The sequence below is a fragment of the Hippocampus guttulatus genome, chromosome 4 (assembly GCF_054856545.1).
Source record: "Hippocampus guttulatus isolate MCC_2025c chromosome 4, RoL_Hgut_1.0, whole genome shotgun sequence".
Classification (NCBI taxonomy): domain Eukaryota; kingdom Metazoa; phylum Chordata; class Actinopteri; order Syngnathiformes; family Syngnathidae; genus Hippocampus; species Hippocampus guttulatus.
The window spans coordinates 2,053,587-2,077,187 of record NC_141264.1 but is presented as its reverse complement, the minus strand read 5'-3'; the positions used below and the strand labels follow the sequence as shown (position 1 = coordinate 2,077,187).

Sequence of the window (23,601 nt, the reverse complement as noted above, 5' to 3'; positions counted from 1 at the left end):
GTCTGACAAATCTGTGACACCAATTCTGCATTCTTCCACCCTGTGTCTATCCTCCATCTTCATGAAAAAGTAGTCTATTCTAGCATAGGTTGCATGTGGATGAGAGTAATGTGTGTAGTCTCTATGTAACGCGTGTGCATCCCTCCATACATCGATTATCCCTAGTTGTTTTATTTGTGTGTTGATGCACTTGGTTATATGTATCCTAGACTTCCTTGTGTTTGTTGTATCTAAGTCATGGTTGAGCACCACATTGAAGTCCCCTCCGCATATCAAGATCCCATTCATTTCCACAGCCATGACATTGAAAAGGACTTCAAAAAAGTTCCTTTCACTATCTGGTGGAGCATATACATTGATTAATGTGAGCTTCTCGCCTTCCATCGTCCCCTTGACCACTATATACCGCCCTTCTCTATCTTTTATCTCTTTGTCGATTTCAAATTTGACTGAGTTTTTCATTAATATAGCCACCCCTCTCCTATGGCATTCTTTAAATGAACTATAGTATGGATTAGCGTACCCATACCTTTTCAATTTTTCATGTTCTTGTGGCGTCAGGTGTGTTTCTTGTAAAAAAATGACCTGCATCTCCTCCTTTCTTAATTTTGTCAACACCTTCCCCCTCTTTACTGGGTTGTTCATGCCATTCGCATTTAATGACACCACCTTAATGTCTCTATGTTGAACCATCATTCTTTTTGGAATATCCTGTATTTACCCCCATGTCACAGATCACAACATACATACTAAACACTGTAACCGTAAAACATAAAAAATTGTCATCATCAATCAAAAATTGAACTTCCAAAGCATTAAGGGATTCCCTTTTCATATCCCCTTTCTCCTGTTGGTGGGTGGGGGGTAAAGCCTCTCCTAGTGAGAGGGCCCCCCTAGTGGCAGAGATCATCTCCAGTGCTGATTTCCCAAGCTCACTGCAAAAGTCCAACAATTCAGTTCAAGAGCTCCCGGCCGGAGCTTTGTAGATTTCTAAACATTCTTTAACCTTCTTCAGTGGATTGTTTTGGGAAAAGAAACCCCGCCTATCAATCAAATTACATTGCTCTATATATCCTTCGTTTACACCCGAACATTCAGAGCCTGTCAACAGATTTCTAATTATTTCGACTCAGAGTTGCTCCCCCTTCCGGCATATTCTCGACGTTTAGCTGCCACTTCTGTCGCGTAGTCATGGTCAAAGGTCACTCTGTTTCCCTCCACTTGAAGCGGCGTTCGCCAGGCCGTCTTGAGTACGTTTTCTTTGATGTTGAATCTCAGGAAGTTTACTATCATCGCTCGTGGTGGTTTGTTCATAATGGTTTTGGAGCGGAGATTCCCAGCTCTTTATGGATAAGCTTATCAACATAGTCGGTTGTGGAATCTCCCTCGACCCCCTCTCTCAGTCCCCAAATTCGGATGTTGTTCCTCCTCGACCTTCCTTCCAAGTCGGCCACTTTCTGTTGGAGCTTCCTTTGTTGTTCGAGTGAGACAGTGAGAATTTCCTGTACCTCTGTACTCCAGTCCTCCACTTCACCTGCTCTTTCTTCCAGCATCTCAATATCCTTCCTTTGCACCCGGATGTCAGCATTCACGGATTCAAGCTTTCTGTTAGTTTCCTCCCGCAAGTTTTCAAGTCCGTGTTTCATCTCCTCCATTTGTTTGACGATTCTGTCCAACTTGACGTCTAAATGGTGTTGTCCCGTGTCCATTTTGGCTCTTATTTCTCCGAGTCCGCTCTGTAGATTAGCCTGCAATGCCGACGCCCAGCCAGATTGATTGTCGATGTCGCAAGCTAATGCTATGTTAGCAGTAGCCGCCAACGCCGATCCCCCTTCATCTTCGTTGTGTGTGTTTTCAGTCTGTTTCTCGCTCTTCTTCTTCTTCTCCTTTCCCTTTCCAGACAGAGCTTTGTTCATATCCATCTTATCCTATGTTCGGGTCGCAGCCTCTGTTCTTTTGTCGGTTTTTTTCTCCGTTTTTTGCTCATACGGCCGGGAGCTCCACGCGTTTGCAGCGTACCCTTTCGCTGTCATACCGGAACCATTTCGTTTTGTATCATTTATTAATTACTTATTCATAAGGTGTTGCAGTACTGTATACAGTAACATATTATTCATTACACAGAGACGAAAGTGGACCTTTCTGAAAATCCCGGAAAAATAAATAAATAAATACACACACACACACACACACACACACACACACACACACACACACACACACACACTGCCCGAAGACGGCTGGGATAGGCTCCAGCACCCCCCGCGACCCTAGTGAGGATCAAGCGGTTCGGAAAATGGATGGATGGATGGACACACACACACACACACACACGCGCGCACACACACACGCGCGCACACACACCTGGCCGATCACGCATGAATCAGTTTACACAAAACACTATTCAAATACTCGACATTCAATGACTAATCTTCCTTTTGTGTGCACACGTGCACCCTTTTGGCTTCCGTTCTCGACGAAATTTCGAAATCTCAGAGAAATGGCGAGGCCATGAGAATGCGAGGCGAGGGTATTACTGTTGTGGCGACGCCACTCAAGCTCAGCGAGCCTCAGCTAGATAGTCCGCTGCTCCCTGCTGTGCGTGCTTCAGCGCGAACATGTACGCAAGCACGTCTTTTGATTTCAACCAATCACCGCCGACGCAACGACGACACACACCCGACGTCACACACGACAACAGCTAAGCTAAACTAGCCGAGACGACACTCGAAGTCGGACGGACACGTTTTTCTGCCAATCTGTGTGTTTCCCTTTTTGTCCAAAATATATTTTTTACGACAACTGTCTTGTCCACGGTGTCTTTTATTCGTTCCACTGAGGTTTAGCAAGTGTGTTTATAAAGAGACGAAAATCTCTTTACTGTTACGAGGGTTAGTGTCTCAACATGGCTAAGCTTGTGAAAGCAAAACAACGAACTCAAACGCGTCTTCGTTCAATGTTGTCAACTCATATCCGGATTAATTTTAGGCAAATTTTCCTCAATTCTCCGGAGAGATTTTCATAAAAATTTGAAAAATCCGGAGGACTTCCATCTATGACAGTACTGTTATGCTTCAGGTGCATTTTATAGAAGTAAAGTTTGAAATCAAATTATAGATATTGAAACTTCCTTTTTTATAAAAGAGGATACATGACTTTTTTAAAGCAACAGACAAAGTGGAGTGATTAATATAAAACAATTGTATGTTAATGTCAAACAATATCAAATGAGTGTATGCTCATATTTATGCACTACGTACAGTATTGGAATAAAGAGTACATCTATACGTTTTTTTTTGTGTGTGTGTGTGTATTTACATCTGAGATAAAATTTACTACGGTGCAAAACCCCCTGTTGTGAAAAAATTCTTGCCGCAAACATGATTTGCAGAGGAGTTTCACAATAATCATTTCACTGTAATCATTTCTACAAACATATTAGGGACCTAAAAAAAAAGGAACAAAAAAACCACTGCAAGAGTAAGAAATCTGCATTTTACTTTCACATCTTTTTGTACAGACCATACAGTGCATATACAGATGCATCTGATCTCAGTCAACACTACTACATGAATAGCTTCTTGCCGATCTGATAAGCTGAAAAAGCGGAATACATGGTTGGAAAATTATCGTAGAGGTAAATAGACATTGTCAAAATTGAAATTCTGAGCGACAGCATCAGTCCAATTTAAACCAACCAAAACTCCATACTCATGAGTATGGCCCTTTGGCCCGAGTACTTCATGAGTTGTGAATCTTCCTGACATCATCTGCCTTGTTCTTGTGGCATTGACTCCCCACTCATGATGATGTTCTAATGGCTGGAGATTGCGGTGTGTGGCTTATGCTGGTTGCCTCCTTTCTGCACCTTGGTTTGAGTCAGCGGGTGGACCATAGACATGTGAACGTTGAGATTATGGGCTTTTTCAAAGCGCTTGCTGCATATCAAGCAGGCAAACTCCAAGTCAGCCTCTGCCTTGTGTTTAGTCATGTGATATTTCAACGACGCCCGCTGACGGCACTGGAAGCCACAAATCTCACATCTGCAAGAAAACATGTGATCAATGAAATGCTTGTACTTTTAAAAATGATCAAGTCTTTTATAGACACACAAAATTCTAGAATTGCTGCTACAAATGAATCTCACAAAATTAAAACAACAAAGAAAAACTTCCGGATTTCAGGATTGATATTCAAAACGTGAAACTCATTGAGATTCATGACAGACAAGTGAAATATCCATCCATCCATTTTCCACCGCTTATCCGGAGTCAGGTCGCGGGGGCAGCAGCTTTAGGAGGGAAGTCCAGACTTCCCTCTCCCCAGCCACTTCTTCGAGCTCTTCCTGGCAGATCCCGAGGCGTTCCCATGCCAGCTGGGTGACATAGTCTCTCCAGCGTGTCCTGAGTCGTCCTCGGGGTCTCCTGCCAGTGGGACATGCCCGGAACACCTCACCTCACCAGGGAGGCGTCCAGGAGGCATCCTAATTAGATGCCTGAGCCACCTCATCTGGTCCTCTCGATGTGGAGGAGAAGCGGCTCTACTGTGAGCCCCTCCCGGATGACCGAGCTTCTCACCTTATCTCTAAGGGAGAGCCCGGACACCCTGCGGAGAAAACTCATTTTGGCCGCTTGTATCCGGGATCTCGTTCTTTCGGTCACGACCCATAGCTCGTGACCATAGATGAGGGTTGGGACGTAGATCGACTGGTAAATTGAGAGCTTCGCCCTTTCGCTCAGCTCCTTCTTTACCACGACAGACCAATACAACGTCCGCATCACAGCAGACGCTGCACCGATCCGCCTGTCGATTTCTCGCTCCCTCCTGCCCTCACTCGTGTACAAGACCCCAAGATACTTAAACTCCTCCACTTGGGGCAAGATCTCCTCCCCGACCCGGAGAGGGCACTCCACCCTTTTCCGACTGAGGACCATGGTTTCAGATTTGGAGGTGCTGATCCTCATCCCGACCGCTTCACACTCAGCTGTGAAACGCTCCAGTGAGAGTTGGAGAGCCCTGCTTGAAGGAGCCAACAGTACCACATCATCTGCAAAAAGCAGAGATGCAATACTGAGGCCACTAAAACGGACCCCCTCAACGCTTCGGCTGCGCCTAGAAATCCTGTCCATCAACGTGATGAACAGAATCGGGGACAGAGGGCAGCCTTGGCGGAGTCCAACCCTCACTAAACGATTCCGACTTATTGCCGGCAATGCGAACCAAACTCTGACATCGGCAGTATAGGGACCGAACAGCTCGTATCAGGAGGCTCGGTACCCCGTACTCCCAAAGCACTCCCCACAGAACTCCCTGAGGGACACGGTCAAATGCCTTCTCCAAGTCCACAAAACACATGGTTGGGCAAGTTCCCACGTACCCTCGAGGACCCTGCTAAGGGTGTAGAGCTGGTCCACAGTTCCACACCCAGGACGAAAACCACACTGCTCCTCCTCAATCCGAGGCTCAACTTCCCGAGGCATGTGTGGAGGCAAGTCGAAGAAGGGTTGTGGCCCCTTTTTAAAAAGAGGGACCACAACCCCGGTCTGCCAATCCAGAGGCACTCTCCCCGATGACCACGCGATGCTGCAGAGGCGTGTCAACCAGGACAGCCCCACAGCATCCAGAGCCTTGAGGAACTCCGGGCGGATCTCATCCACCCCTGGGGCCTTTCCACCGAGGAGCTTTTTAACCACATCGGTGACTTCAACCACAGAGATAGGAGAGCCCACCTCAGGATCCTCAGACGCTGCTTCCTCTGAGGAAGGCGTGTTGGTGGAGTTGAGGAGGTCTTCGAAGTACTCTGCCCACCGGTTCACAACGTCCCGAATCGAAGTCAGCAGCGCCCCAATCCCCACCGTACACAGTGTTAGTGGTGCACTGCTTGCCCCTCCTGAGACGTCGGATGGTGGACCAGAATTTCCTCGAAGCCGTCCGGAAGTCGGCTTCCATGGCCTCACCGAACTCTTCCCACGCCCGGGTTTTTGCCTCGGCGACCACCGAAGCTTCCGCTTAGCCAGTCGATACCCGTCAGCTGCCTCTGGGGTCCCACAGGCCATAAAGGCCCGATAGGACTCCTTTTTCAGCTTGACGGCATCCCTTACTGCTGGTGTCCACCAGCGAGTGCGGGGGTTGCCGCCCCGACAGGCACCAACCACCTTACGGCCACAACTCAGATTGGCTGCCTCAACAATAGAGGCACTGAACATGGTCCATTTGGACTCAATGTCCCCCGCCTCCCCAGGGACATGGGAAAAGCTCTGCCGGAGGTGGGAGTTGAAACTCTTTCTGACAGGGGATTCCGCCAGACGTTCCCAACAAACCCTCACAATACGTTTGGGTCTGCCAGGACAGACCGGCATCTTCCCCCACCATCGGCGCCTACTCACCACCGGGTGGTGATCAGTTGACAGCTCCGCCCCTCTCTTCACCCGAGTGTCCAAAACATACGTTCCTCCCAATCAGGCCCTTCCAGGTCTCACCATCATTGCCCACGTGAGCATTGAAGTCTCCCAGCAGAACAAGGGAGTCCCCCGCCGGAATACTCTCCAGCACACCCTCCAAGGACTCCAAAAAGGGTGGGTACGCTGAGCTGCTGTTTGGTGCATTTGCACAAACAATGGTCAGGACCCGTCCCCCCACCCGAAGGCGGAGGGAGGCAACCCTCTCGTCTACCGGTGTGAACCCCAATGTACAGGCACTGAGCCGGGGGGCAATGAGTATGTCCACACTTGCTCTGCGCCTCTCACCGTGAGTAACTCCAGAATGGAAGCAGGTCCAACCCCTCTCGAGAGAACTTGTACCAGAACCCAGGCTATGTGTGGAGGCAAGTCCGACTATATCCAGTCGGAACTTCTCTACATCGCACACCAGCTTGGGCTCCTTCCCTGCAAGAGAGGTGACATTCCACGTCCCTAGAGGTAGCTTCTGCAGCCGATGATCAGACCGCCAGGGTCCCCGCCTTTGGCTGCTGCCCAGCTCACATTGCACCCGACCCCTTTGGCCCCTCCCATGGGTGGTGAGCCCATGAGAAGGGGGACCCACGTTGCCTCCTCGGGCTGAGCCCGGCCGGGCCCCATGGGTGTAGGCACGGCCACCAGGCGCTCGCCAACGAGCCCCACCTCCAGGCCTGGCTCCAGAGGGGGGCCCCGGTGACCCGCGTCCGGGCAAGGGAAACTGGGATCCATTAATTTTACTCATCATAAGGGGTCTTTGAGCCGTGCTTTGTCTTGTCCCTCACCTAGAACCTGTTTGCCATGGGTGACTCTGCCAGGGGCATAAAGCCCCAGACAACTTAGCTCCTAGGATCATTGGGACACACAAACCCCTCCACGGTAAGGTGACGGCTAACGGAGGGGGACAAGTGAAATATTAAAACAAACATTTTAATCATTTTGATGATTAGAGCATCCATCTAAAAAAATAATTTTCGAAAATATAGATTAAAACATAAAGACCAGTAAAGGTTAGTTGTATACAGTGCTGTGAAAAAGTATTTGCCCCCCTCCTAATTTCAGGGGTTTTTTTTGGTGTGTGGGGGGTGGAGGGGCATATCTATCCACACAAAGGTTTCAAATCATCAAACCCTTTTTAATATCATTCAAGTTATTGAAATCTATCAGTCTGGACAAGGTTACAAAGCCATTTCCAAGACTCTGGGGCTCCAGCGAACTACTCTCACTGTCATTATTCACAAATGGAGAAAACTTGGAACACTGCCAAACATTCTCGGGCATGGTCAACCAGCTAAAATTACTCCAAGAGTGTGACGACGACTCATCCAGGAGATTGGAAAATAACCTAGAACAACATACAAAGAACTCCAGACCTCGCTGACCTAATTTCGGACAAGTGTTCATCACTCTACCATAAGAAAGACACTGGCCAAAAATAGCATCCATGGTAGAGTTCCTAGGTGAAAAACTTTGCTGTCCAAAAAGAACAAAAAGATGGAACAACGAATTCTGCTGTATACAAGTAAAGCCTGAAGAAGAAAGTCTGGCCATTAGTTTGTGCCCTCAAACTCAAGTGATCATGCAGCAGGCCAACAATCCGAAACGCCTCTCGAGTCGAACGAGAAGAGAGAAGGCACGGAGTCGGACGCAGACGTGTCTGTGTTTGTCGAGACTGTTAAAAGCAGAACTAAAGTGTATGTTTTTAAAAAAACAACACCACAGCTCTCCTTTTTCGGAGCTTCAACATGTATCTGTATCTATTTGAGCTATATTAGCCTACTATCAAAATATTTTTCCATTTTCAAACATGTTTTATAAAGCTCCAGGGAGCCACTAGATGTCGCATGCGGCTCTGGAGCTGCGTGTTGCCGACCCCCGACCTATATGTACAGGGTCAGTCAAAATGAGCTGACACATTTGTAGGTTAAATAAAAGGCAAATAAAGTAAAGAAAGTGTTTCTATTTTCGAAAAGTACATATAATGCCATTTTTTTCATACACTGTAATGCCATTTTGCTGTGTTTCTTTATAATTCCATTGTTTTTCATTTCTTTTTCAGTTGCAGCCATGAATTGGACTGGTGAGCATCGCGCTTTCATTGTGGAAAGTTTAGCAAGACAAACTAATTTTTAACTGCAACACAACGAGTGTTCCCGTTTGCACTTCAATCTTGGTAGACATGATCCCGTACCAGCTCGAAACACCATCTTGTTATGGGTTACCCACTTCAGAGCTACTTGATCTGCATTGAAATGAAAGTCAACCGGCCGACCTTGCACCGCCAGATCCACTTAATTTTTAAAACATAATAAAACAGAATGGCTTTACATGTTCATTGGCATTTCAATCACAGTGTGATTATCTGTTTGTGCCTGATTGGGAGCACCGTCTGGTATGGCTAAAGAGGCCGATCCGGGAGTGACAGTCCCTGTTGCAGTGGATGCACCTGAACACAAAGTTGGAGGGGGGCGCTTGTTTGTACTGGCTGTTCTTTCTCCTGGCTCTCTTGTCTTCTGCCGATGCTCTCATCTTCTCCTCCCCTCGGCACAGACCACGTGCCAGTTCCTGTTTCCACTTTGGGCGGTTCTGGGCCAGTGACTCCCATCCCTTCACATCTAACTCAACAGCCTTCAAGTCCCTCTTGCAAACGTCTTTGAAACGAAGCTGTGGGCGGCCCTGTGTTCTCCTTCCAACTGCGAGTTCTCCATAGAGCAGATCTTTGGGGATCCTACCGTCCTCCATCCTGCGGACGTGGCCGAGCCACCGAAGGCGACGCTGACGGAGGAGGGTGTACATGCTGGGGATGTTGGCACGTTCCAAGACGTCTTTGTTGGTGATGAAGTCGGACCACTTGATACCAAGGATTCGCCTGAGGTTTCGCATGTGGAAGGTGTTGAGCCTCTCTTCTTGGCGTGCATACAGGGTCCAGGACTCGCTGCCATACAGTAGGGTGCTGAGAACACAGGCCCTGTAGACTGCCATCCTGGTGTTGGTCGTCAACTTGCTGTTCTCCCACACGCGTTTGGTGAGCCAGGCAAGAGTTGTGGTGGCTCGGCCGATCCTTCTGTTCAGTTCAGGGTCCAAGTCAACCGAGTCTGTCACCGTGGAGCCAAGGTAAGTACCGTATTTTCACGACCATTCGACGCACCGTATGGTTGGGCGCAGTCTCATTAATGGGTGCTATTTCTGTATTTTACACATAGACAAAACGCACTGTATTATTGGGCGCAATTTTAAAGTGGTAAAACATACGCCACCTTAAACATACGGCATGCATGCGCGCATGCTAAAAACACGTTAGCTTCTAGCATACGGTAGCATGCCAAGACATACAGATACAAGCTAAAAACACGTTTTTAAAAAGGCAACGGAAAACTGAGTTCCGTTGTATTTTATTTAGCCATCGTACAATGTACTCACGTTTTTCGATCAATCATCACCGAGAAATCCATCAAAGTCCTCATCCTCTGTATCAGAATTGAACAATTGTGCAAGTACCGGTAATCCATCAAAAACGCCGTGTTCCCTCTCGTTGTCAGTCACTCTCATTACCATGTGGCTCCACAGAAATGATGCCGGCTTTGCCAAAAACTCGAACAACAGTGCAAGCAGACACGTTCGTACAAGCAGCCACAATCCATTCGCAAATTGTGGCGTAACTCGCCCGGCGCTGCCTCTCACTCTTTGTAAAGTTGTGTTTGCCATCGATCATTCATTGTTCCCATGCCATTCGCAACTTTACTTTGAACGCCCGGTTGATGCCGATGTCCAGCGGTTGGAGTTCTTTAGTCAAGCCTTCGGGAATAACGGCAAGCTCAGAGTTAATTTGCTTGACTTGGTTTTTCACCGCTGCTGTGAGATGGGCACGCATGCCAAAAGCATAACCGATGGCTTGAAGTTTGAACTGAGCTTCGTAGGCGTGTCTCTTTGTAGAATTTATTTTCGGGGGTTCTTAGAAACCAAAACCGAAGTTGTTTTGCAACAATGCACATAGCCACACTCTATACAGGTGTGCTTGTAGCGTCCCTTTAGCGTCCACTTACACGCCCACCCTTCACACATTGGCGGACTGCTTCCCCGCATGCCTGTCACTCACGTCTGCATTTTCGCTCTCTTTCTCTCCATATATGTATATATACACGCCCACCCTTCACTGATTGGCCGACTTCTTTGCCGCATGCCTGTCCACAGTCACTTCCGCCTTTTCTCTATATAAACAGCGTGTCGGCTGTCAGTCAGGTTTTGGAACTCAGTGCATAGACAAGACGCTCCGCATCATAAGGCGTCCTGTCCATTTTGGAGAAAATTTTTGACTTTTAATGGCGCCTTATAGTCGTGAAAATACGGTAAGCTCCTTGACCACATCCAGCTGGTAGTTGTTAATGGAGATGGTGGGTTGGCTCTCCGTGTCCTGACTCAAGATGTTGGTCTTCTTGAGACTGATGGTCAGCTGAAAGTCGCTGCACACCCTCTAGAAACGATCCATGAGATGCTGAAGATGTTCTTCCTTGTGGGCAGTGACAGCAGCATCGTCCGCAAACAGCATGTCTCTGATCAGGACTTTGCGGCTCTTGGTCTTGGCCCTCAGCCTCGCCATGTTGTAGAGGCCGCCGTCAGAGCGAGTATGGAGGTAGACACCCTCAGTGGAGTTCCCGAAAGCGTGCTTGAGCATGTACGAAGTAGATGCCGAAGAGGGTCGGAGCAAGTACACATCCCTGCTTAACACCGCTTTTCACTTCGAAAGAGGAAGATGTTACGCCGTCAAACTGGACGACACCCTTCCGGACACCTTCCGGAGTGGAAGGAACGAATGATGCTCAGCAGCCTCCCCGGGCAACCAATCCTGTCAAGGACTTTGAAGAGGCCGTCGCGGCTCACAAGGTCCAAGGCCTTGGTCAGGTCAATGAAGGCAACATACAATGACTGGTTCTGCTCTCTGCATTTCTCCTGGAGCTGGCGGAGCTAGAAAATCATGTCGATGGTGGATCGTTCCGACCTGAAGCCACACTGTGATTCGGGGTACACCCTGTCAGCGAGCTTCTGGAGTCTGTTCAGGACCACTCGGACGAAGAGTTTCCCCACGATGTTCAGTAAGGAGATGCCTCTGTAGTTGTTGCAGTCACTGCGGTCACCTTTGTTCTTCTAGAGGGTGATGATGTTACAGTCACACATGTCTTGAGGTACCTCACCGTCTTCCCAGCACTGGCAGAGTAGGTTGTGTAGGTGGTGCAGCAGAGGTTCTTTGCCGGTCTTGATCACCTCTGCTGGGATACCGTCAAGGCCAGGAGCTTTCCCGATGGGCAGGCTGTCGATGGCTTTGCTGAGCTCCTCAAGGCTTGGTAACTCGTCTAGCCCCTCCATGACGGGCAGGCGCTCAACAGACTCTAGGGTGGCATCGGAGATGGTGGTTTCTTTGCTGTAGAGGTCTGAGTAGTGCTCTACTCACCACTCCATCTGCTTGCTCTTGCCTGTGGTAGTCTTGCCTGTCTTCGTCTTGAGGGGCGCTGTCTTGCTGTGTGAAGGACCTATGGCCTTCTTGATCCCGTCATAGAGATCCATCCAGTACTTGTTGGCGCAGCGCCTCGCTGTAGCCTGGACTTGACTTCTGGTAGCTCGGAGAGCCTGCAGTGTGGACGGGGAGGGATGCTGGTGATGCTTCAGTGCTGTGCGCTTCGCTTCCATTACGGCACTGAGTTCCGTCACGTTTGCCTCAGACCAGTCCTGGCTTTTCCTTGTTCTCTTGCCGAAGATGGAATAGGCAATGTCGTGGATGGTGTTGCGGAGAGGTCCCACCTCTGTTCCGCGTTTCCTTCTGGTGGTTTCTTCTCCAGGGCATCTTTCAGGTGCCGGGCGAGTGCCTCCACCGTGTCCACATGGTTTGCCTTGGCTGTGTCGATGCGGGGCTTGCTTGGTGGCTTGGCTCGGTGCAGCTTCTTGGGCTGGAGTTGGATCTTGCAGCAGACCAAGGAGTGGTCTGTGTCGCAGTCAGCGCAGTGGTAGGAGCGTGTGGTGAGAATGCTGCTTAGCTGCTTGCGGCGGGTGAAGATGAGGTCCAGTTGGTGCCAGCGCTTTGAGCGGGGGTGGCGCCACGACACCTTGTGCTGCGGTTTGCTCTGGAAGAAGCTGTTGGTGACACACAGGTCTTGAAGTGTGCACAGTTCCAGGAGACGTTGGCCGTTGTTGTTCATGTCACCCAATCCCCAAGGGCCGAGGCAACTGGGCCATGATGTGTGGTCGGATCCAACGCGGGCGTTGAAGTCCCCAAGAAGAACAAGTTGGTCGGTGGGTGGAACTTTCTGGATCGCTGCCGACAGCTGGTCATAAAACTTGTTTTTCGCCTCCTGCGTGGAGTATAGAGTAGGGGCGTAGACGCTGAACAGGGTGACAGTGCAGACTGTAGTGTGAAGTCGCAAGGTGAGAATCCTCTCAGTCCCTTCTCCACCAGGCTCTATCATGCTCAGCAGGGAGTTCTTGACAGCGAAACCAACGCGTGCTCTCTGGTCTCATCGGCAGCTTTCCCGCACCAGTAGAAGGTGTAGTCTTTCTCCCGGAGAGATCCAGTTTCGGCGAGGCGGATTTCGTGCAGCGCAGCAATGTCAATGCTGAGTCTCAGCAGCTCGTTGTTGATCACTGCTGTCTTGTGGGCATCGCTGATGTCCATTAGGTCTGACGTCAGACCGGTTGTCATTGTCCTGACATTCCATGTTGCAAGTTTTAACAAGGGCTTGCTCCTTGTTGTGTTTCTTTTGTTGTTTCCTGGTGCATCGGTTTTACAGTCCACCTTTCAAACTATTCCCTGTCCTAATCCCTACGCACCCAGTAAGGAAAGTGAACTGTGGCGGGGTAGCACCTTACTGTCCGGGGGCTGCCCGGCTTGAAGCGGGCGGTAGCTACCCAGTGGGGGTACGAGGCCCCCTCCCACTGTCAGGAGTGACCCCTAGCGCCTAGCTCTACGCCAATTAAGCACTGACTTATCACTGGTATCTGCCACTCCTCGTGTTGTGTCGTCACACAATGACGCTGGAGTTTTCTCTCCAGGGCACAAGCCTGGGCAGGTGTGTATGGAGGACCTGGCGTTGCCCATGCGCTAGATACCCCCTCTCCACGCCGTTGATGTTGTCCAAGGGAAGGGCGGGGCCCAAGCAGCTTGGCATCGACGTCGTCGCAGGAGTTGCCGGGACGCTGAGAGAGTTTCACAACGCACCGCCTTAGGGACTCCAACTCCGGATTTGGCCTCTGGGTTTACTCCCGGAGGAAGATTGCCGACCAAGACTAAGAAGCTCCTCCCACCCCACGGGTCGCAACTCGCGGCAAACGACTCGCCCCATTTGTCGCCTCTTACGAACAGCAAGGGGGTGCCAGGGACCTATTCTACCCCGGGACCTATTCTACCCCGGGCCCCCACATGTACATTTGGAAAATAAATACACTTTTTTGGTTTCTTTACTGTATTTGCCTTTTATTTAACCTACAAATGTGTCCGATCAGTTTGCCTGACCCTACATATCTATCGATAGATTCTTTTTTATTTTAGTGAAACACTGACATAACCTTGCTAACAAATCAACAAATGCCAACCGAAATACAACTTCAAAGCATGGTAACTCTAGTTATTAAAGGAAATCATATATCGAGCAAATGATTGGTAAATCTGGACTGTGAATGTGTAACTGCAGTAAAGAAAGTTGTATAATCACCTTAATTATTCTCAATCAATGGGTAATATTTCTTCAGGAGATGCAAGTGTTTAACACCAAGACTATATTTAGGGCAACATTTTCAATATGGTACTTACTGCAGAGGTTTTACACCTGAATGTCTCATTTGGTGAACTAAAAGATGTTTCCTCTGTTTAAAAGTTTGTCCACACTGGTCACAGATGTAGTTCCTCTCTTCTGAAAAACAGACAAGATACGCTAAATCAGTGGTTCTTAACCTTGTTAGAGGTACCAAACCCGACCAGTTCATATGCATTCACCGAACCCTTCATTAGTGAAAAATAAAAATGTGATTTTTATTTTACAAATTCAAGACATGAAAAACACATTTTTTGAGAACTGTAAAAAGTAAACACAATTAGTGTCAGAGTAACATACTGTATACATTTTTTAATTGTGCACAAAATGAACCAGACAGTGATGGCCAAGCAGGCATGTCATAACTAATTGACATGTTGAGTCGGGTGTGTCTTAACCTCCATGGCAGAGGCTCCGTTGAAGCCCTGAGACTCATTCAGCGAACATCTCGGGTTCAATCGAACCCAGGTTAAGAAGCACTGTGCTAAACACTGTGTTTCATCAACAGCCAAGTTCAGACCATCCATCCATCCACAATAAGTTGTTTTCTCACCCTTGTTTGAATGCAAAGCAATACAAGTACATTAGAACATTGCTTATAGACTATTTAATTATTCATTCATTAATTGATTTTCCGATCCGCTTTATTCTTATAAGGGTCGTGAGGGGTGCTGGAGCCTATCCCAGCTGTCTTCGGGCAGTAGGTGGGGGACACCCTGAACCGGTTGCCAGCCAATCGCAGAGCACACAGAGAGGAACAACCATCCACACTCACACTCACACCTAGGGACAATTTGGAGTGTTCAATCAGCCTGCCATGCATGTTTTTGGAATGTGGGAGGAAACCGGAGCCCCCGGAGAAAACCCACGCAGGCCCAGGGAGAACATACAAACTCCACACTGGGAGGCCGGAGCTGGGATTGAACCCAGTACTTCTGCATTGTGAGGTTGACGCGCTAATCACTGGACCCTATTTAATTAATTTTACAATTTTCTTTTGCAATTTTACAAAACATCAATAACAACCTCATACTTCTTAAATACATGCAATTTGCTTCAGTTTATCACCAACATATGCATCATGACTGATCAAAACAAATCATGTAAAGGCACAAAATCTTCGCTTATCGTTATTTGTCAATGAAAATTAGAGTAATACATTTTTAATTACATCCGCGTTTAAGATCTTGACACAAATGCACCGTCTGTGTGTCCCAGTTATTACTATCATCCTAAATGTCAACATATGCTTTGTTTCCAGTGTGATGAAATTAAAGTCAAATAACATTGTTATGCCTCACAACTTTTCAGATGAGCTGGTGCGTGTATTACTGTAACATAGGATTTAGTAGTCAATTAGTAGTTAGTACTCATTTATTTATATGGGCGGCCCAGTGGTCCAGTAGTTAGCGTGTCAACCTCACAGTGCAGAGGTTAATTTCCAGCTCTGGTCTGGAAAAGTGACTGCTTGCTGGTTGAAGATGAGACTACAATGGTGAAGAAACGGCTCACCCACCTGGATATCAGTGATAGAAATGTAATGTGATTTAAACATCAAAGAAAGTTGCTGTGGAACTCCAAAGCTGATGGTGCGTGATGCTGTGGAACCTTTAATTTGTTTCCATTTCAAATCATTTTTTGTATTTCAAGTTGAGTACATTTGGAATAATTTCTTTCAGAGGGAGGTGGCCCGTTGGTTAGAACCGCGACCTCACAGTGCAGAGGTACCGTGTCCGATTCCAGCTCCGGCCTCCCTGTGTAGAGTTTGCATGTTCTCCCCAGGCCTGCATAGGTTTTCTCCGGGTGCTCCGGTTTCCTCCCACATTCCAAAAACATGCATGGCAGGCTGATTGAACACTCTAAATTGTCCCTAGGTGTGAGTGTGAGCGCGGATGGTTGTTCGTCTCTGTGTGCCCTGCGATTGGCTGGCAACCGCGTTAGGGTGTCCCCTGCCTACTGCCCGAAGACAGCTGGGATAGGCTCCATCACCCCCGCAACCCTTGTGAGGATAAAGTAGATCAGAAAATGGATGGATGGATTTATTTATATGCATTTGGGTAATACCTCTCCGTGAGCCGTCACCTTACCGTGGTGGAGGGGTTTGTGTGTCCCAATGATCCTAGGAGCTAAGTTGTCTGGGGCTTTATGCCCCTGGCAGGGTCACCCATGGCAAACAGGTCCTAGGTGAGGGACCAGACAAAGCACGGCTCACAAAGCCCCTTATGATAAATAAAATTGATGGCACTCAGTTTCCCTTGCCCGGACGCGGGTCACCGGGGCCCCCCTCTGGAGCCAGGCCTGGAGGTGGGGCTCGTTGGCGAGCGCCTGGTGGCCGGGCCTACACCCATGGGGCCCGGTCGGGCTCAGCCCGAAGAGGCAACGTGGGTCCCCCTTCTCATGGTCTCACCACCCGTGGGAGGGGTCAAAGGGGTCGGGTGCAATGCGAGCTGGGCGGCAGCCAAAGGCGGGGACCCTGGCGGTCTGATCCTCGGCTGCAGAAGCTAGCTCTTGGGACATGGAATGTCACCTCTCTGGCAGGGAAGGAGCCCGAGCTGGTGTGTGAGGCAGAGAAGTTCCGACTGGATATAGTCGGACTTGCCTCCACACACAGCCTGGGTTCTGGTACTAGTTCTCTCGAGAGGGGTTGGACTCTCTTCCACTCTGGAGTTGCTCATGGTGAGAGGCGCAGAGCAGGTGTGGGCATGCTCATTGCCCCCCGGCTCAGTGCCTGTACATTGGGGTTCACACCGGTAGACGAGAGGGTTGCTTCCCTCCGCCTTCGGGTGAGGGGACGGGTCCTGACTGTTGTTTGTGCATATGCACCAAACAGCAGCTCAGCATACCCACCCTTTTTGGAGTCCTTGGAGGATGTGCTGGAGAGTACTCCTGCTGGGGACTCCCTTGTTCTACTGGGGAACTTCAATGCTCACGTGGGCAATGACAGTGAGACCTGGAGGGGTGTGATTGGGAGGAACGGCCCCTGTGATCAGAACTCGAGTGGTGTTTTGTTATTGGACTTCTGTGCTCGTCACGGACTGTCCATAACGAACACCTTGTTCAAACATAAGGGTGTCCATATGTGCACTTGGCACCAGGACACCCTGGGCCGTAGTTCGATGATCGACCTTGTGGTTGTATCATCGGATTTGCGGCCGCATGTTTTGGACACTCGGGTGAAGAGAGGGGCTGAGCTGTCAACTGATCACCACCTGGTGGTGAGTAGGCTCCGATGGTGGGGGAAGATGCCGGTCCGTCCTGGCAGACCCAAACGTATTGTGAGGGTTTGTTGGGAGCGTCTGGCGGAATCCCCTGTCAGAAGGAGTTTCAACTCCCACCTCCGACAGAGCTTTTCCCATGTTCCGGGGGAGACGGGGGACATTGAGTCCGAATGGACCATGTTCCGTGCCTCTATTGTTGAGGCGGCCAATCTGAGTTGTGGCCGTAAGGTGGTTGGTGCCTGTCGTGGCGGCAACCCTCGTACTCGCTGGTGGACACCAGCAGTAAGGGATGCCGTCAAGCTGAAGAAGGAGTCCTATCGAGCCTTTATGGCCTGTGGGACCCCAGAGGCAGCTGACGGGTATCGACTGGCCAAGCGGAACGCAGCTTCGGTGGTCGCCGAGGCAAAAACCCGAGCGTGGGAAGAGTTCGGTGGGGCCATGGAAGCCGACTTCCGGACAGCTTCGAGGAAATTCTGGTCCACCATCCGACGTCTCAGGAGGGGGAAGCAGTGCACCACTAACACTGTGTACAGTGGGGATGGGGCACTGCTGACTTCGACTCGGGACGTTGTGAACCGGTGGGCAGAGTACTTCGAAGACCTCCTCAAAGCCACCAACACGTCTTCCTTGGAGGAAGCAGAGTCTGAGGACCCTGAGGTGGGCTCTCCTATCTCTGTGGTTGAAGTCACCGATGTGGTTAAAAAGCTCCTCGGTGGCAAGGCCCCAGGGGTGGATGAGATCCGCCCGGAGTTCCTCAAGGATCTGGATGTTGTGGGTCTGTCCTGGTTGACACGCCTCTGCAACATCGCGTGGTCAACGGGGAGAGTGCCTCTGGATTGGCAGACCGGGGTGGTAGTCCCTCTTTTTAAAAAGGGGGACCGGAGGGTGTGTTCCAACTACAGAGGGATCACACTCCTCAGCCTCCCTGGTAAGGTCTATTCAGGGGTGCTGGAGAGGAGGGTCCGTCAGGAAGTCGAGCCTCAGATTGAGGAGGAGCAGTGTGGTTTTCGTCCCGGCCGTGGAACAGTGGACCAGCTCTACACCCTTAGCAGGGTCCTCGAGGTTATGTGGGAATTCGCCCAACCAGTCTACATGTGTTTTGTGGACTTGGAGAAGGCGTTTGACCGTGTCCCTCGGGGAGTTCTGTGGGGGGTGCTTCGTGGGTATGGCGTACCGAACCCCCTGATACGGGCTATTCGGTCACTATACCACCGATGTCAGAGTTTGGTTTGCATTGCCGGCAGTAAGTCGGAATCGTTTCCAGTGGGGGTAGGACTCTGCCATGGCTGCCCTTTGTCGCCGATTCTGTTCATAATCTTTATGGACAGAATTTCTAGGCGCAGCCGAAGCGTTGAGGGGGTCCGTTTTGGTGGCCTCAGTATTGCATCCCTGCTTTTTGCAGATGATGTGGTGCTGTTGGCTCCTTCAAACAGGGCTCTCCAACTCTCACTGGAGCGTTTTGCAGCCGAGTGTGAAGCGATTGGGATGAAAATCAGCACCTCCAAATTTGAAACCATGGTCCTCAGTCGGAAAAGGGTGGAGTGCCCCCTCCGGGTCGGGGGAGAGATCTTGCCCCAAGTGGAGGAGTTTAAGTATCTTGGGGTCTTGTTCACGAGTGAGGGCAGGAGGGAGCGAGAGATCGATGCAGCGTCTGCTGTGATGCGGACGTTGTATCGGTCTGTCGTGGTGAAGAAGGAGCTGAGCCAAAGGGTGAAGCTCTCAATTTACCGGTCGATCTACGTTCCAAACCTCATCTATGGTCACGAGCTATGGGTCGTGACCGAAAGAACGAGATCCCGGATACAAGCGGCCGAAATGAGTTTTCTCCGCAGGCTGTCCGGGTTCTCCCTTAGAGATAAGGTGAGAAGCTCGCTCATCCGGGAGGGGCTCAGAGTCGAGCCTCTTCTCCTCCACATCGAGAGGAGCCAGATGAGGTGGCTTGGGCATCTGATTCGGATGCCTCCTGAACGCCTCCCTGGTGAGGTGTTCCGGGCATGTCCCACCGGGAGGAGACCCCGAGGAAGACCCAGGACACGCAGGAGTGACTATGTCACCAAGCTGGCCTGGGAACGCCTCGGGATCCCCCGGGGATAGCTGGAAGAAGTAGCTAGGGAGAGGGAAGTCTGGGCTTCCCTGCTAAAGCTGTTGCCCCCGCGACCCGGCCCCGGATAAGCGGTAGAAGATGGATGGATAATACGTATTTTGTATATTGATTTGGAGATTCTGTTTCTTGTTTTGTATTTATCATTTTGTCAACCATTTAATGCCAGCCATTTGTCGCAGAGCCAAGTCCCTGAAGGCCAGTTATTTTGGAGAATTTTGACCTGTCTTCGAAGGCCCATACAATATTGTTTTCTATAGCTATTTAGACATGGAACTGATCAAGACAAAGATATGCCTCTGTTCATCAAAACAAAAAGTTTATTTCAAACATTTGTCTTTCAAGCAAGTGCATTAAAAAAAACATTTCTCGAGGTAAGCCATGGACACTGCTAAATGGTTGGCTTATGAAAATGGAGTTGGCACGAGCATTAAATGAGGTAATAATTTACAATACGGTATTATATATTGTGTTTACTCTCTATCCTCCGTATATACACTCCTGTAGTTGTTCTTTTGTAAATTTTTTTGGTAAGGGGCATTTCATAAGTGTGTGAAAAAGAGACAGATGGATTAGAGTGATCTTGTGCATGTTCGAGACACGTTTACTAAACATACACCTGAACACTGTCCAGCCGTGCTGGCTATTTTAGCAAGGAAGACAGCAGAAAAATGCATAACAAGTAAAAAATAATTGGAACCCGCTAGACCACAGCCTCCGAAGACTGGTGAGAACAACATTTAAGGGTTACATTCCAGGGTTAGAAGTTATCTGCACCGGTTTGGAGAGGATTATTTTTAGGAGGGACTGACATTGCTACAATGCACAGCCTGTAATCAGCATCAAGGTGTCCAACCCTCAAGGGCCGCTGTCCTACGTGTGTTATATGTAATTTAGCGCTGACGGCAGCGTGGTTAAAACAATGATGACGGAGTGACAGACTGGCTCTTGGTCCTAAAAAAGCTGACAGTGACAGTGACGAACTGTCATTTCGCGATGACACAAGCACAGTTAAAGTAACGATGACCGAGTGACTGACTGAAAATCAAGGTGTTTGGTTCGGCTTGAAATAATGATGGCACTGACAGCCGGGTGTCCGCTGCCGGATGACGGACCGGCAAAATTTACTGACGTGCTCATCTCTGTATCTACTAAAACTGAGGCAGTTTTTCAACAACATATTTGTGTGAAACCTGAGAAGTTTGTAAAAAATGGTCTTTCATAACTTGAGGTTCCACTGTAAAAATATGAACATAAATTCTTGCTGTGAACCACTGTGCAGACTTTTGAAGGTTGACCAAATTGGTGTAATAAAACATACCTGTGTGGATCAGCTTTACATGTCGTTGCAAGTAACGGTCAATGGTGAAGACTTTATTGCATCCAGGATGCGGACAGGGTCGCTCCTTTACCTCTTCATGATGCTCTTTGACATGCTTCTGGAGGACAATATCGGGGTGAAAAAAAGACTTCCTTCAATATACAATCCGACCACTGTCTCTGTGACTCCAAGAGTCGTCACTGTGAATGAAGTGTTTGTATCAGCACTTGTGGTCCAAATCAAAACACATTTGATTTTGTATAATCTGTGTATTGTCATATAATTGAAGGCCGTTATATATGCACTGAAATACACACACACGCACATGCACACACACTTTTTTGAGATAACTAGATAGATAACTTCAATATCTCAATAACTCGTCATGTGCCCATGAGCATCAATTGCAGCTTGACAATGACGCCTCATGCTGTTCACAAGTCGACTTATTGTCTGCTGAGGCATGGCAGGTTCTGGTGTGCAGAGTTTTGAGCTTCTACACGGCGATTCGCTTGATCCCACAGGTTTTCATTAGGATTCAGGTCTGGAGAAAGTGCAGGCCATTCCATTTGAGGTACACCAGTCTCCAATAGCCATTCCCTGATGAGGCGAACACAATGAGCTGGAGCATTGTCGTCCATGAAGATGAAATTAGGCCAGTGTTGTTCATGTAAGGGCACAATCACTAGATTGATAATGTTATTCAGGTAGTATGGGCTTGTCACTATACCAGTCGCAAAGGGCTCATCTGGTGACAACATTGACTGATGCATAGCGCTCTCCTTGATGTCTCCAACATCGATGGTGGCCATCATTTCTGCTCAACATGAATTGACTTTCATCAGAGAACGGCACTGAGGCCCACTGGTCCCTCTTCAAGCGTAAATGCTCCCTGGCCCATGCAAGATGATGTCGCCTGTGCCCGGTGGTGTGGTCGGGTATCCTTGCAGGTCTTCTAGCACGCAGACCACGCTGATGTAAACGGTTTGGAATGGTCTGCCGTGACACTTGGCTTCCTCTCACCTCCCTTAAATGTGCCTGGAATTGATTGGCATTCATCATCCGGTTTCCACTTCCACATCTTTCTGTGCCTCTTCCAGTCTCTCATTATCTTTGTTGCAACCTGCTGATGACACTCTAAGTTTAGCAACCACATAGGTCTGAGAATGTCCTGTTAGAAGCACCATAATGGCAAGGTACTGTTGATCCATTGTTTGTTTTCGTCTTGGTGCCATGACCAGGTGTTTGCCTGCCGTGAATTTTGACGTTATGCTCCTGGTTAGAGGATAGCAATTTGTGCAAAAAGTACTTAGACCTTACACAGTTGGACGTTGTTGCACGGTGAGGTGAATCAGCTGGTCAATGTCACACTCGTTCTAAGCATACAGCTTGATGTCATACATGTAGAGGTGATGGTTGGCCGTTGTTCCACTTTTGAACCGGGACCCAAAACCACTCTTGGTTATGATCTGACTGAGTGGATTCAGACCTATGCAGAACAGCAGTGGGAACACAGCATCTTCTTGGATGATGCCACATTTGATATTCATCTGTGCAACTGGCTTTGAGTTAGACTCCAGAATTTTAGTCCACAGCCTCATTGAGGCATTGTGTATATTCACATCAATTCCAACTGAGAAGTGATCTTTGGTTAGTTTTCTGATGCTTGAATCAAATATCTGAAAATAATTTTCACATAATCAGTGCTTTAAGGGCAGTATCTTAAAACACGACTGGAGCAACTTTAGATGATTTTGTGCCGGAGGGTCACATTTGTTTCATTGCACAGCAGCTGGTGAAACTGATTCACAAGTATTCCTACTTTCGAATTGTAAAAGATGACTGACTTATGGTTAAACGAAGATGATGTGTTTCCTTTTTGGTTATGAGGAACGGCATAGAAATAGAGTTCAGTGACAGACAGCCAGAAGTAGTCATGGATCTGACCTTTAAACCATCAGGAGCTCTATAGACAGCAATGCAGCCTTGATACAGACACTTGTAGATGTTAGGCAGCTCCTCCCTGCATACCGAATACAAAAAAAAAATGTTTGAATCAATAGCACTGTAAAAACCTAACTGTTGTTTGCCAATGGTTCACAAATGCGGAGGTGTGAGGGGGAAACCTCTTGAATATGGAACTTATGGCCGTTTGATTCCCAGTAACATTGTAGATCCTAAATATCAATGATTTAAAAGAGTTCATGTACAGTGGCTCTGTGGCTTTGTTGGTAACTTGTTCATAGATAATCCGTATTTTAGTGTTGGAAGCTGAATTTAGCAGCAGTAGTTGTAGTAGTAGGAGTAGGAGTAGTAGCAGCAGTACAAGCACTAGTATGTTGTTGTTGTACTACTAGTCGTAGTGGTAATGACAGGAATGATGATACAATATGTTGGCCAATATGTCCATCCTATTGGGGATGCCTCCACAAAAGTGTTTGCAGTGTATCTTATATTTTGTCCCATATGGCCCCCCGCTCCACTGGGGATGCCTGGGCAAAGAATCTGGATGCACAGAAAATTTTGGCCAAAGTAGCCACCCCATTGGGAACTAATCAGGTGGAGAATTCTGTGTGGACCTAATATTTTGGCCAGTATGGCCACTCCATTGGGGACACCTAAGGACAAAAATCCAGGGTGTACCTAATATTTTGGCTGATATAGCCATCCCACTGGCGGCGCCTCGGGTTGACGATTCGTGGTGGACATGATG

General features: G+C 48.7%; 1 protein-coding gene across 6 annotated transcripts in view; it reads right to left on the bottom strand.

Annotated features, from left to right (window-relative positions):
* Positions 1–3,481: 3,481 nt before the first annotated feature.
* The window catches only part of znf276 (zinc finger protein 276), a 44,816-nt gene continuing 24,696 nt past the window's right edge, over positions 3,482–23,601 (bottom strand). For 5 of the 6 annotated variants that reach the window (XM_086108611.1, XM_086108609.1, XM_086108615.1 and 2 more), the window contains exons 8-11: positions 22,836–22,911; positions 20,889–21,006; positions 14,248–14,347; positions 3,482–4,043 (exon numbers count right to left, since the gene is read on the bottom strand). In XM_086108611.1, the coding sequence (XP_085964737.1) occupies positions 3,815–4,043; positions 14,248–14,347; positions 20,889–21,006; positions 22,836–22,911 (523 nt within the window). In that variant the 3' untranslated portion in view covers positions 3,482–3,814. The remainder of the gene's footprint in view (positions 4,044–14,247; positions 14,348–20,888; positions 21,007–22,835; positions 22,912–23,601) is intronic. The other variant, XM_086108614.1, reaches the window with a different exon arrangement.